This window comes from Verticillium nonalfalfae (assembly GCF_003724135.2).
Source record: "Verticillium nonalfalfae strain VnAa140/NRRL 66861 chromosome Unknown scaffold_58, whole genome shotgun sequence".
Lineage (NCBI taxonomy): Eukaryota > Fungi > Ascomycota > Sordariomycetes > Glomerellales > Plectosphaerellaceae > Verticillium > Verticillium nonalfalfae.
In genome coordinates, this window is record NW_021167283.1 from 111,978 (window position 1) to 125,211 (window position 13,234).

A 13,234-nucleotide genomic window follows, 5' to 3' on the forward strand; every position below is an offset into this window, starting at 1 on the left:
ACTGGCAGGCACGTCTAGCAGGTTCATGAAAGGGAAACGGGGAAAGCCAGCATGATGACTGAACGGCCGTCTCACGCAATGCCAAACACTTCACAAACGTCAAACGTCAAACGCCATCGGGATGGAACTGCCAATTTCTTTTGCCTAGCCTAAGGTAACGTGGAGAGAAGGGACCTCTTCCCACATTGAGTCCAACCTATCCATGCTCCCTGTTGAGAGAGGGAGAGAAAAGTAGCCCAACGGCCAGGGGAAAGCCTTGATTCCAAACCCTTTCACATAGAGACCAAGAATGCCGGCTTGAACTGGCCAGTTTACTCCCTGGATATCCAGCGCACGCCGGCGCGATGAAGCCTGAAACGCCGAAAAATCACAAACTGCCTCGATTCAAATCCCAGGGCTTGGTGCACATGCTCGCTCCAGTCAGACTCCACCAGGAGAAAGAGTCAACGACAAAGCATGCTGCCGCCCAAGACTGCCCACCTCTGATGATGAAGGAGGGGTGACAGGTCAAGGGATCTCCTTTCAGAAAAGGCACAGAAGCGCCGCAAAGGCGAGGACGAGCGAAAAGACGCTGGCGCGCGCGTCGGCGCGCTTCTCGCCGCCCGAGACCTCGACGGGCCAGGCCATCGACGCGGTGGCGTTGGCGCCGGGGCCGGGGAGGAAGCCCGACACGTGCAGGGAGCGGGTCTCGCCGGTGGCGGTGACGAGCGCGGTCGTGTTGAGGCCGATGGTGCGCGTCAGGGTCAGGACCTCGGTGCTGGTCTCGAGGGCCGTGGCGGCCTGCTCGACGAGCGTGCCGTCGACGGTGGTCTGCATGGTGCGCGTGACGAGGGCGGTGTGGGTGACGGTGCTGTAGAGCGTCATGGGGGCCGAGACGACGATGGGGTCGGTGGCCGTGACGGACAGCGCGTGGGTCTCGGTCTCGTAGATTGTCTTCGTCTCGTGGGCGGCGTCGCTGCCGGGGACGCTGGGGGTTGGGGCGGTGAGGTGCTCGGTGGCGTACTCGGTCTTGGTCACGGTCTGCACGTCCGCGTCTTCGGCGACGGGGCTGGACGGGGCTGGCGAGGGGGCTTCGACGGTCACGGTGACGACGCCGCCGTGGAGGGTCGTGGTGCCGATGCGGATGGTGATGGTGGTGAACATAGAGACCTTGGTCGTCAGGACCGCGGACTCGATGACGCTGACGGTGTGCGTGGCAATGTCCGTCTCCGTCAGGGTGAGGACCTGCGTCTCAGTGACGGGGGCTTCCGACGACAAGGGAGACGTGGTAGACGCCTTGATCGGGGTACCTGGCTGTGCGAGCACGTCCGAGGTGGTCATCTCGAATTCGGTCGACAGAGTCTGGACGACAGTCTGGACCTCGGTCGTCAGAAAGGTGACTGTCACGATGCCGTGGCGGGTGTGAGTGACCACAGAGGTAGTAGGGTAGACGGTCGTTGTGGTCTCGACAGGCATGGGGCTGGCGACCTCAGTCACGGTGATGAAGACCGTTTGGTCGGCGGCACAAGTCTGAGGAACCTCGGTTTGGACCGGGATGAGTGTAGTGAAGACAGTGTGATCGCGGGTGACACGGACAGTCGTGGTGCCACCGACGACCGTGGTGGTGGCCATGATGGTGGCGACATCCGTAGGGGCTTCCACCGTGACAGTCGTAGTCAGAGATACCGTGGGAGTGACTGTGACGGTGGTCTCGGTGGTGGAGGTGCTAAAGTTGCTGGAAACAGACGAGGAGGCCACCTCGGTGGTCATGTCAGATGAGATGGCAGACGAAGCACCACCAGAGACGATGGCTGTGGAGGTCACAGAGGGAGGAATGAGGAAAGACGACTCCTCAGAAGCCATGACTGTGGAGGTCACCTCAGGGGCAACGACAGACGACTCCTCTGCATCGACCGTCACCGTGAGAGTGGCCATGCTGTGCTCAACCACAGTCAGGGTGCTTCCAATCACAGTCTCGACAATCTCGGCAGTCTCGGTGGCCAGGATGGTCTCGATGACAGCCTCGGTCACACCTGAGGTGACGGTCTGGTATTGGGTGAATGTGTGGGTGGCATTGCGGTAACGAGTGATGGTGCCGCCGTTGATAGTTTCAACAACCGTACCATCAGCGACCACAGTGCCAGTCGTGCTAGGACCATGTCAGCGCTTGTGAAAAGGCAAAGGGGCCAAATTTGTAGACTCACGTGACAGTGTCTGAGGCAGCAGGACCGGTGAGGGCAAGAGCGTCAGAAGTGGCCTGGATACCCGTGGCGCTGTCGAGGGAAACAGTGGCAAACACGGTAGCGGTCTTGGTGAGTGAGACAGTGCTGTTAGAGACAGTGGTGTTGACAGCGGAGGTGGTCTGGGAGCCATAGGCCTCAGGAGCGCCAGCAGTCGAAGTGACAACAGTGGTGTTGGGGAACGCGTAGCTGTAAGTGGCGTGGAAGTCACGGCGGGCAAGCTGAGGGAAAGTATCCTCAGCATCCTCGGCATTGACGTTGAAGGTGACACGACCTGGACATGTTAGATGTTGTCGTGAAAAGGCGTGCATGCACATACCAGAGGCGAGAAGGCCAAGGCCAATGATGGCAAGAACCAGAGCCATGAAGGCAGTCATGAAACCGCAAGCGGGGAGGTAGCCCTTCGAGCGATGTTTCTTGACACGGACAACCTGGGCGGCCATCGGGCGAGTGACCGGAAAGCAGTCTTCAGGGGGGTAGTCGAACACGTCCTTGTAGTACTCGAACTTGTCAGGAACACTGACAGGATGCTGCTCCACTGCGCCATGTTAGTGTGAGATCTTGTCATTTGGAAACAGGCTGAACTCACTTGCTTTGACTGCTCGTCAGAGAGTGTCTAAGAGTGTGATTAGTTTCTGGTTGGCCAAAGAGACCCGCAAAACACGAAAAGAATATGAAGGGCGGGATAAGAGACAAAATCAGATGGCGACAACACGGAAGCTGCGATGTCATTCACGAGAGCCAGCTCCTGAAACATGAAAAGAGCCAAAATCAAGAGATGACTGACAAAGCTTCAGGTTCCTGATTCAACGATAATTTCCCTGTGAAGAAATGACAACTCGCAATGTTAAGGCAGAAACGAGGACGAGAGATACTGTTTCGGGTTTGCTGGGGTATGAAGTGTGCACATGTAAAGATAAGGAAGGAACAACAACATAACGCGCTCGTGTGAATCAAAGGAGAAGCATGACAGACGAGGAAAGCATTCAAAGAAGCGCTAGAAGTGCGATGTCCGCAATAGGAAAACGTAACTTCAAGAAACAAGTGCTTTGAAAGTATTCCGGCAACTGGAAACTGAAATGGCGTGCAGAGAAGAACCACGCAAAACTTACTTGATTTGCTGAATGAGCGTGGAGCCTGAGCAAGTCGACTAATGAGAGCCAGAAAGATCAAGTCGTGGAGACGAGGCGGTCGCGGAGAGACTGGGAACTGGGGGCCGGTTGAAGAACGCGGGAGAGTGAAAGTGAAGTGGGTAGTGAAGGTAAGGAAACAAAGCAGAACGCCAGGAGTTGGCGGAGGAGTTAACAACTGAGTGTATGTGGGGCATGGTGGCTCTGAGGAGGAAGGAGCGAAAACGTATTAGTGCCCATAGCCGAGATGCACGAAAATATGGCTGTTAAGTATGACAGAAGTTGCAATATTCCGTTCTCAGGCCGTCTCAGTGAATGCAGAAACTGTCAACATGTCAAGCAGCGGTTGTGCCCTCACTAGAGCGACAAGCCATATCGACCTCTAAGACGTACAGACAACACATGAAGTAGTACATGCGCAATATCAAGAAGAGTATCATCAATGCACATTATAAAGCACATGCCAAATAAAGGATGGTGTACACAGCGTTTCGTCCTCACATTTGTTTTTTGTCTTGACACGTGTACACTGATCGCAGAGAAATCTGTTGATAACAAAGGTTGAAGCTCGATGAAGTCTTGGTCACGAGAAAGGGTCTGAGCGACCAATATATCGGGAGAGCCCACTCAATCGGTACTTGAGACTGTGGAAAAAGATATCAGGTCGAATGGTTGTCTCTCAGGTCTCATTCATCAATACTTTACAGAGATTGACCTCCCATGCCGAAGCAATGAAACTAGTTCAGCGCCACGCCTCTGGCCCGTTACGTTACTTATTGTCATAGAAGGGCATGATTTCCTTCGGCTACTAGTAGGGGAAAATCCTCTTTTGAGGTCAATCATGAATTCAAGTTACGCTGCTGGCCAGTGAAGCTCGCCCGACTTCTTTTTCAGACAGCGAGGAATACATCGATCACCATATCAGACAGTACGTTGATGAGCCTGTCCTTGAAGCGCAGTGAGCTGTTGACGTCTTTGATCCTTACCCATGTTTAGTGAGGGTATAGGAATGGAACTTGTAAAACAATCAAATGGATTCCGTGTAGAGTTTTAACGCTGTGCTGTCTCTACATTTCTAAGACTTTGATCGACTTGCCGGCTATCTGTGGCTCACGATGATCGAGAAAAACTACGTGACCAACCAGGCCCACTCAATAAGCTGCTGCAGGCGCAGAAAAGAAGTATCCCATGTGCCTAAGCCTGGCTGTATTCATCCGTCAAAGCATGTGGATGGGTGAAGTGGAGAGGTCTTCTGCAAGTGATACATGCAGTCGATGTTGAGGTATGTGGTAAAAGTACATCTGAATTCTAGCCTGCCGCAACTACTGAGGAGGGGCTTTGCAGCCTTTATATACGCACTCTCGTAGGCCCCAACCATCTAAACTAATCCACCGCCCGATGTATCCGCGGGTGCCTTTTGGCTATCAATCACATGTCATACGCACACCCCCAGCGAGAAAAGACCAAGATTCCAAAATATTGTACAAGGAGAAGCCTGCTTGAAGCAAGACGCCGTTAATTGGCGTCGTACACGAGCCTAGCGGCATGCTACCGTAAGCAGAAGGCTCACCGCAGCCGCAATTCAGCTCCCTGTGGGCCCCTGAGAGGTGCAAGTACTTCAGAGTTATCGTCAGTATTCCACACCCCATCCCAGTGCTGACATTTCTGTCGATCTTTCAGCCGAAGGTGGACTCAGCTTGACCCATAGCTAGTCTATTTGATACACGGGTCATTCGTGGCATTCACGGAAAATCCGTCATATATGACAAGACTGCCGCCTTGCGGAGCGAGGTTTGCTCTGCCGGTGGTCACGTTCTTCTCGACGGTGAAGAGCGTTTGGTAACTTCAAGTTGCATGGTTAGCACTGCGGTATCTGGTACGGACGTTTCAACAGGATTTCCAGGTGTCCTACTATGTTGTCGAGCAGCTCGCGTTGGCGGAAAGGGTTATCTGCAGGACCCCAGTGACCTCGAACGACTTGTTTGTTGGCGTCTCTGAAGCGACGACGGTGACGTTGGGGAAGTGCTGTTGGTTCGACGTCAGCTGATATCCTTCACTGCTCTCCATGAGCCTGGATCCGACATGACGGTACGCACATTCCATTGGATGGATCCGTCAGCGGGTAGGATCGCGCCCCGGGCTGCTAGAATGGCCTCTCCGCCCGTGATACGAGACCCTCCGAGGACCAAGGCGCCTCCGGGCGCAAAGAAATTGGTGACACTGTCGGTCGTGGTCGAATCTTCGAAGGCTCCGAGTAATCTGCACGAGGCCAAATGTCAGTCTTGGTCGCAATGTCTGTCGTAGTTTCACGTACTCCCTGTACCACCGTTTGAAGTCTCGGTCAACACTGCAGGTTGCTGCGTAGTCCGTCATGTTGATTGCGCGGGCCGTGCCTAGGATCAGGCCGAGAGGGTAAATGGCGGAAAATTTCATTTCGACTGATCCAATGCATGAAAAGCTGTAACTAACTCTGTGATCGCGGGGAGTTACGATCGTCTGGCGAAGCCGTTCGTTCTTAAAGGCGCGAATCGGGACCGCCAGTGGCCCGAGATCCCTCGTCGAACAAGCCAAGGATTCCTGTAGTTGCCTCATCTTGGTCATCGCGACCTCGGTCACTGGAGCCACTAGCTGTTGGTCAGCATTGAGGAGGACAGTGGCGAAGCTGTAGGGTCAATGACAAATTGCGCCGGCGTTAGGGACGACTGAGTCTTGGCTCGTCGCGAGTACATTCTGTTGCGGCTACATTTTGGTGTCGTGAGGACGGCCAAGCTGGAAAGCAGTTTAGCTGCACCCCTATCGACTGCGGCGTCAGTGCCTTCTGTCCTGCCGTTTTAGGGAAACAATCAAGCGCCTTATGTAACGCTGTAAACGTCATATCTCAGCGCCAGAACAGCACCCACTTCTGGCCCACTTCGTTGACCGCCGCCTTCGTCCCGACCGCGTCGCAGGGAGTCTCGGACGGCTGGAACCTCTGCCAAGAACGCCTCTGAACAATGAAGACAGCTAAATTGGGTGGAGGAAAGGATTGGTTTCGCGTGAATCGTTGGCAGCACTATGCTCTGTAGCCCCACCTTTTCCCAGCCGAAGCCCTGGGGCCAATATAAGCCACTCGAACAGACGAAACAGCGTGGTCCGTGACTGAACACACTAGTGCTTCGTAAAGTTTCCTGATTGTTTTCCTAATGGGGAAATCCGGCGCAAGCTAAGGCAGGAAAAACTCGACTAACCCATTCCAGACACGGAAACAACGCCAATCTCAACGACGTGCCTAGGTATCAGGCCCAGAAGCCTGCCCTTTTTCGCCTTGCAAATATCAACAAAGGCCGGTCTGCAGGGTCTCCCGAGGTATCTAACGTCTCAGTCTCGTGTACTGAAAAGTATCTTGCATGAGCTTGATTCGCGCAATCTGGTGTCTTTTCAGCACCGCTTCGAGATCAGTTCGTTTTCTTGGCAAGTCACGGCAAGGGACGTGAGAGTCTGGAGTACTTTTGAATACCTCCAATCACACAAAAACGTCTGAGACGGTCAGAGCGCGGGCACTTTCGTTGATCTCCGTTCAGTTCGAGGAAGCTGTGGCAGAGCGCCAACTGTGGTGTTTACCCCTGTGGGTCCCGGGGTGGTGATAGCCGAGCGGAGGGCACCGCCGGACGAGAGAAAACATCTGTAAGACATCGGAGAGGCCGAGGGCGCAGCGAATTATACACGTCGTCGAGATGAAGATCAAGCCCCAAACAAGAGCGCAACGAATCTGAATGGAAGTATTGGGGACAGTCGTTCACCACTGCGAGTAGAACAGCAAAAAGATTCGGGAAGCAAAATTTGTGGGCTATCCTATGGCCATTTATCTTCTGCTGCACTAAAGTATGCAGCAAGGGCCTTCCCGCTAATCATACAAGCCTGAGGAGTATCGTGTCTGCAGGCTTCGACTTCTCCATTCGATCCCGTAGTCCCTTTAGAATGACGTGTTCGAAGACTTTTCTGCCCACTTGTCCAGCAACTCCAACGTGTCGGTGCACTTCTTCCGGATTGTGTCAAGAGCATCGTCGCCCAAGGCCAGGCTGACGGGGATATCTTCACCGGCCGCATGGGACTTGACCACGTCGAGAATGCGCGCCACACCCTTGGCAGGATCGCCGGGCTGCTGTTGATGGATTCCCTTCACCTGTGGGTACAGGTTGTCGACGAGAGGCTTGTACTCATCGATCTTGGTGTCAATGTAGACTGCCTTCTTCTCATTGAGAAACTCTGTTCGGAAGTATCCGGGCTCGACAAGGAGCGTCCTGATCCCAAGGGGCTTTGTTTCCAGATTTAGACTCTCAACCGCGGCTACCGAAATAGGTCAGTCATTCCATTGCTGCGTTGGAGCGTGATGAAGGTGAAACCAACCTCGCAGAGCCGCCTTGGAGCTGCAGTAGGCCCCAACTGCTGGCAGCCCTCCCCAGGCCGCAATCGATCCCATGAAGACAAAGTTCCCAGCCTTCTTCTCCCGAAAGTGTGGCAGGAAAGCTCGTGCGACGCCAAGAGGGCCGAACACGTGAGTTTGGAATACCTTAGTCCAATTCTCAAGGCTTATCACAGTTAGACAGATAACTTGTTGGTTGGAGACATGGAGTCATCGTACCTATCGTCCTCAATGGTGCTGAAGTGTGGGTATCCGGCATTGTTCACTACAACGTCCACACCGCCATGGATGCCAATGGCCTTCTCGGCCAGTTGTTCAAAGTCAGACTGACTTGAGGTCAAGTCTAGCTTGAGAACCGATGCTCCCGCCTTTTGAAAATGTGCGATGCTGGTGGGGTTGCGCGCCGTGGCAATAACCTTGTCTCCCGCCGCGAGAAGCGCCTTCACGAACTCGGCACCGAAGCCAGTGGAACTTCCTGTAATCAACCAGACGAGAGGAGCCATGTTTTCAAAAGTGAGAATGTGAGCTTGTGTTGGCAAGAGATCGCTCTATGAGCGGGCTATCCTACAAACTTTTATAGTTCCTGTCACGTCAACGACGTATGAGCCGTGCGCCTTGTGTTCGCAGTGCCAGATTAATATCTTGAGAAAGTGCTTATGAATCAGCATGTCAAAGGAAAACCACAAACGCGATCAGTTTTAGACTGCTGCTGTGACTTTAGGATGATGGCGGCCAAGGGGTGGGGGGGGGGGCGTGTCGATAGGTTTCAACTTTCTTAGTTCACGTACGTTCCAAGCTTCGACTCATGGAGGCGGTCTCAGCTCTCCAACGTATCTGCGCTACTGCATGCATCCTCAAATGAAAGATCGGTGGAAACACAGCCATGTATAGAGCTGGTGATTTGCATATCAAAGTACGCCAGAAGATGTCCCTCTCGCCCATTTGCTTTCTCTTGTATTAAGTGCCGTCATTTGAGTAGGAAGCGCTGCTGGAAGGCTTCTCGATGTCAGCATGCTTTGTCCCGCGGATGAGTTGAGTACACCAATTTGACAAGCATGCAGCCTCATGTTTGCCTGAGAGCTTGTCTGCAGCAGTGATGTGGGGGACTCGATATGCCTAAGCTTCTAGTCTATCACGGAGTTAACGGAGTCCAATACTGCCGAGAACGCACCACAACGTAGTGGACCTACATCGGCATGTGCAATGCTGCAACCCGCTAACTTGCGGGACATTGGAACGATGCAGACACTTCATGTAGTTCGGCGTTTCCCTGTACGTGTACTCGAGCTAATTATGGATCCAGGACGTAAATGAACCACTCTGTGATCTGATTTTCAACTTTGAATCATGAACCAACCTTCTAAAAGGTATCATCGGCTCCTCCTACCGATTAGCTTGTTTACAAAGCACGGGTTTGGTTCCTCCGGCTTTGTAATAAGGCCCGAGATGCCGCTTTCCTCACATTTGCCCGACTCTTGGCACTTTGTACGGCGTTTCCGCTCTACGTTCACCATGCATACTGTCGTGGCTAGAGCCTAGCACGCCCTGGTGATATATAGAGAGGTGTTTCCGCACTCCTACTGACGGCTACACACAATTCACGTACTACAACAACATTACCCTTTTACTACACAAACCAGACTCCTTGAGGAATTCCCTATCATCCATCGCGATGTCTAGATACGCTGCCTCTCACGTTAGCACCCAGGGCCCTGGAGATGCGCGACCTACAGCTCTTCAGGTCGTTGAGGATGAAGACCTGTTCAACAAGCTCGCCGGCAAGGTCGTCCTTGTGACGGGCGCAAACTCTGGTATTGGTGTCGAGACAGCGCGAGCCATCCACGCCACTGGGGCTACTCTCTACATCACTGCCAGGGACTCGGCCAAAGCTCAGCAGGCTATCGAAAACATCAAGAACGGACCCGGTCCCAAGTCCAATGCGCCCATTCACGCCATAGAGATGCGTCTAGATTCCTTTGCCTCGGTACGAGCAGCGGCTAAGACCTTCCATGACAAAGAGAACAAGCTTAATCTGCTCATTCTCAACGCCGGCGTCATGGCCACACCCGAGTCGAAGACTGAGGACGGTTTCGAGACCCAATTTGGCACCAACCACTTAGGCCACTTCCTCCTCTTTCAACTGTTGAAGCCCGATTTGCTCGCAGCCTCCACGCCTCAGTTCCATTCGCGCGTGATTTCTGTGGCCTCCTCGGGCCATCGCTTCAGCAAGGTCCGTCTCGACGACTTCAACTTTGAGAATGATCCTTACGAACCCTGGACTGCGTATGGGCAATCTAAGACGGCCAACATCCACCTCGCCAACGAGATTGAAAGACGATACGGATCCAAGGGATTGCACGGCCTCTCTCTGCACCCGGGTATCATTCAGACCAACCTCTCCCAATATCTCAGCAAGGAGGTATTAGAGTCGTTCGCGACGAATGATATGCTGCTCAAGTGCATGAAGAGTGTAGGCCAGGGGGCGGCCACGACCATTTACGCTGCGCTAAGTAAAGAATGGGAAGGCCGAGGCGGCAAGTATCTTAGCAACCTTGCCGAGGAGGAGCCAGCGGAAGTAAATGAAGATTGGCTACAGAGCGAGGTTGGATACGCCCCTTGGGCGTACGACGAGGAGGCTGCAAGGGAGCTGTGGGAGAAGTCGAACAAGCTGGTGGGCGTTGACGACGAGTAGTAGACCTCGGTCTCTAGCGCACTGGTTCTCGGTCTTGGAGCGGATGAGCCAGGCAAAGTATCAAAGCACCTGCCTTGTACACCTCCGGACCGAAACGCAGGACCAGCCTTAGGCTTAGCTCTCTATGTACAAGTGTGAGCTACCAACGCTGTCTCACTGATCCTGTTCCAAACCGGCCGGAACCAGTGAAATATACCTCATTCTACCCTCAAGCTGGATTGTTATTAATCCCATGCCTTTTCTTTTGCACACCATACTCCTGCATGCGCCTTTCCCATCGCATCGCGATATAGAACCCCAGCAGTCTACGGCAGGCTCTTCGTCCATGTCATCATGGGTCGGGTCAAGAGGATTGTAAGTGAATGTGTCTTTTTGGGTGACAAGAACGCCCGAGCCAGACTTATGAAATTTGATGCTTTTACGGTGGCAAGTTGGTACCTGTTTTACTTCTTCATCTACAGTACCAGGATCGAGGACTGGGCCTTCATATTTGATCATCCTGCAGATGTCCGGGTTGGTTAAAGAGCAGGAGCATCTGCATTTGGAGAAAAGATTGGTGAAAATTGCGGATGAGCAAGCCTAGAGGCAGCTATAAAGATCAAGAGAGGTGTAACCTAGACCTCGTTCATCTTCTAGTCGAAGCCATGCTTAGCCTCCAGTCAAGATGGCATATTGCGCCGGCAAGCACCAAAGTATAGCATCGATGATTCTTAATGAATTACAACACAGGTACAGATTCCGCCCTCGTAGAACTTGTGTCACACCGGCGATCAATGACATAAAGTGTTTCTTCAAGCATCGACACTTGCGTCCCCGGTTTCCCCAAGACAAAGGTTGAGGATCCTTATCCCGGGGCCGTCATGAATACTATCGATCCACATGACTTGTCTCAAACTATTCTGTACTTCGGTCCACGTCCTTCCTAGGTAGTCTGGGATCAGAGGGCGCAATCTCTGCCGGAGCCAGGTATGATCGAGGTCGTGGAACACAGATGTTGCCCCTACCATCAGGGCCCAGGCAAAGAGAAAGCTCTCTCCAGCCGTGGCGGGCGTAAAGGCCTGGCAAACTTGTCGGAGTTGGTTGGCCAGATGCGGGTACTGGAATTTGATACCAGGGAAACTCCAGAAAACGGTTGTCAAGAAAGCGAGAAGTGACAGTCGGAGAAGCTCTGGAAGAATGTTGGTATGATTATATTTCAGCATGAGCAGGCGGGATTGAATGGATGTCATGAGCTCCTCGAGAGGCATCTCCCGTATCTTTTGACCGGAATCGTGGCTTTCGTTGATGAGCTGTGAGAGACCCTGCACATCCTTCAAGATGCTGTATAGCCTCCTCTCTAAAACTTTCGCCACAGAACGCGAGCGAGAGAAGCGGACCGCGTCCGATGGCTTGAGACTTGTGAGCTCAGGCGAACAGTCGAAAGCTGAGTCGAAGGATGCAGTATCTGGTTGGAAGGCTGGACTCGCGCCGGTGCAGATGCTGTAGCCTAGACCAGCTCTTCGGGCGTTTACAGTTAGCGGTTTTGGCCAGACCATGATAAGCTGGATTTGGAAAGCTAGAGTTAAGACTTGCCGGCGAAGTTTGGCTTCAAGCTGTGGCATATTTGCGAACGACTTCATACCACCGCGCAGGCCGACGATTTGCTTGAGACCCATTATGTGCATGTGTGCGGACTCTATGTCTCCAAACCCCTCCGCCATTAAAGCCATCCCCATAACGACAGTGGTTGTGGAGTCGCTCAGTGCAGTTGTCGGATCAGCCAGTTGCTTATTGAGCTCTTGAATCGTCCTATACAAGTGGAATCCCGTTCTGTTACTCTTCTCTCCTTTCAAATCATCGTAAAAGAATGACGTCGTGTAAAGAATGGAGTGAAGGTAGGCCAAGTCGAGCTGAGTCCAGTGAAACCAGTATGCATTGTTAGCGTCAGCAAGGGAGTGCCTTCCAAGCGGGTACATTGTATCTTTCAGGTGCGAAAAGTCTGGAAGGCAGAAGGCGTCAGGCGGAGGGCTTGTTGGTTCCTGGAAATGATATACGTACATGTGCTTAGCAAGGTACGCGAAGTGCTGCTGATGTCTTCCGGAAACTTGATGAAAGTGAAGACATTGGCAGCACGGGGGACCATGCCTTGGTGTCTGATTCGGGCCAGAGCGTGCGCGGCAGAGTTGAGCGACTCATGCCGTGCCTGAGCCTGGGGGGGCTCTTCAGAAGAATCGTTGCCTCCTGGAGCATGCTGTGATCGTTCGCTTGCCACAGCGGTAGTCGGGCCACGGCTCTTCAATCGAGCAGGAGAAGCTCGTGTACGGGTGTTCTTCCCCCGCATGACATGACTCCGTATGAGTTTGCGGTCTCTAGCAGCCGGCTGACCATTGGCGTCCACGGCCAGGAAAACCAAACCCTTACCTGCTTGCGTCCATGTCAGTATTGTTCCGCTGTAATGAACCCCGTTGATGCGCAAGGAGGTACCTTTGGGTGGGGATGACATTGGCCCAGGCGTGCAGCTGCAAGGTGGTTCACCTGGTAAGAAGCCTGCTCAGGTCCCTGGGCCACTCAGATTGAGTCTGGGCCACTGGTATCTGCCTGAGTGGGTTCTGTAAGCGTGTATCTGCCTGTGCGTGGAGTGGAAATCGTGTCGAGTATCGGTGTGATTGTCAGAGGAAACGAGCGGCCGTATGTCCCGCTGAAGGGCGTCCGAATTAGGGAAACAATCAAGGATGTGAGAGAGACAAGAAGTCGGAGCTTGACGAAAGACACCTGCTCGGATATTCGACCCGGACATAAGGCCTAGGAAGAC

The 13,234-nt window shown here is 53.2% G+C and overlaps 4 protein-coding genes across 4 annotated transcripts; 1 reads left to right on the forward strand and 3 right to left on the reverse strand.

The window, feature by feature from the left end:
- Positions 1–522: 522 nt before the first annotated feature.
- D7B24_007329 (uncharacterized protein) lies at positions 523–3,811 on the reverse strand (the record flags this gene model as incomplete). The annotated part of the gene is made up of 7 exons (XM_028641439.1): positions 523–2,128; positions 2,184–2,493; positions 2,539–2,749; positions 2,809–2,835; positions 3,195–3,250; positions 3,332–3,369; positions 3,768–3,811. 7 exons carry the CDS (start codon positions 3,809–3,811, stop codon positions 523–525), a joined length of 2,292 nt encoding a protein of 763 aa, XP_028494538.1.
- A 1,449-nt stretch (positions 3,812–5,260) lies between these two features.
- Positions 5,261–5,782, reverse strand: D7B24_007330 (uncharacterized protein; the record flags this gene model as incomplete). The annotated part of the gene is made up of 3 exons (XM_028641440.1): positions 5,261–5,374; positions 5,446–5,608; positions 5,664–5,782. The coding sequence occupies 3 exons, from the start codon at positions 5,780–5,782 to the stop codon at positions 5,261–5,263; spliced, it is 396 nt and encodes a 131-aa protein (XP_028494539.1).
- A 1,519-nt stretch (positions 5,783–7,301) lies between these two features.
- Positions 7,302–8,254, reverse strand: D7B24_007331 (uncharacterized protein; the record flags this gene model as incomplete). The annotated part of the gene is made up of 3 exons (XM_028641441.1): positions 7,302–7,675; positions 7,736–7,917; positions 7,971–8,254. 3 exons carry the CDS (start codon positions 8,252–8,254, stop codon positions 7,302–7,304), a joined length of 840 nt encoding a protein of 279 aa, XP_028494540.1.
- A 1,169-nt stretch (positions 8,255–9,423) lies between these two features.
- D7B24_007332 (uncharacterized protein) lies at positions 9,424–10,443 on the forward strand (the record flags this gene model as incomplete). Its single annotated transcript, XM_028641442.1, has 1 exon — positions 9,424–10,443. The coding sequence occupies one exon, from the start codon at positions 9,424–9,426 to the stop codon at positions 10,441–10,443; it is 1,020 nt and encodes a 339-aa protein (XP_028494541.1).
- Positions 10,444–13,234: the final 2,791 nt, after the last annotated feature.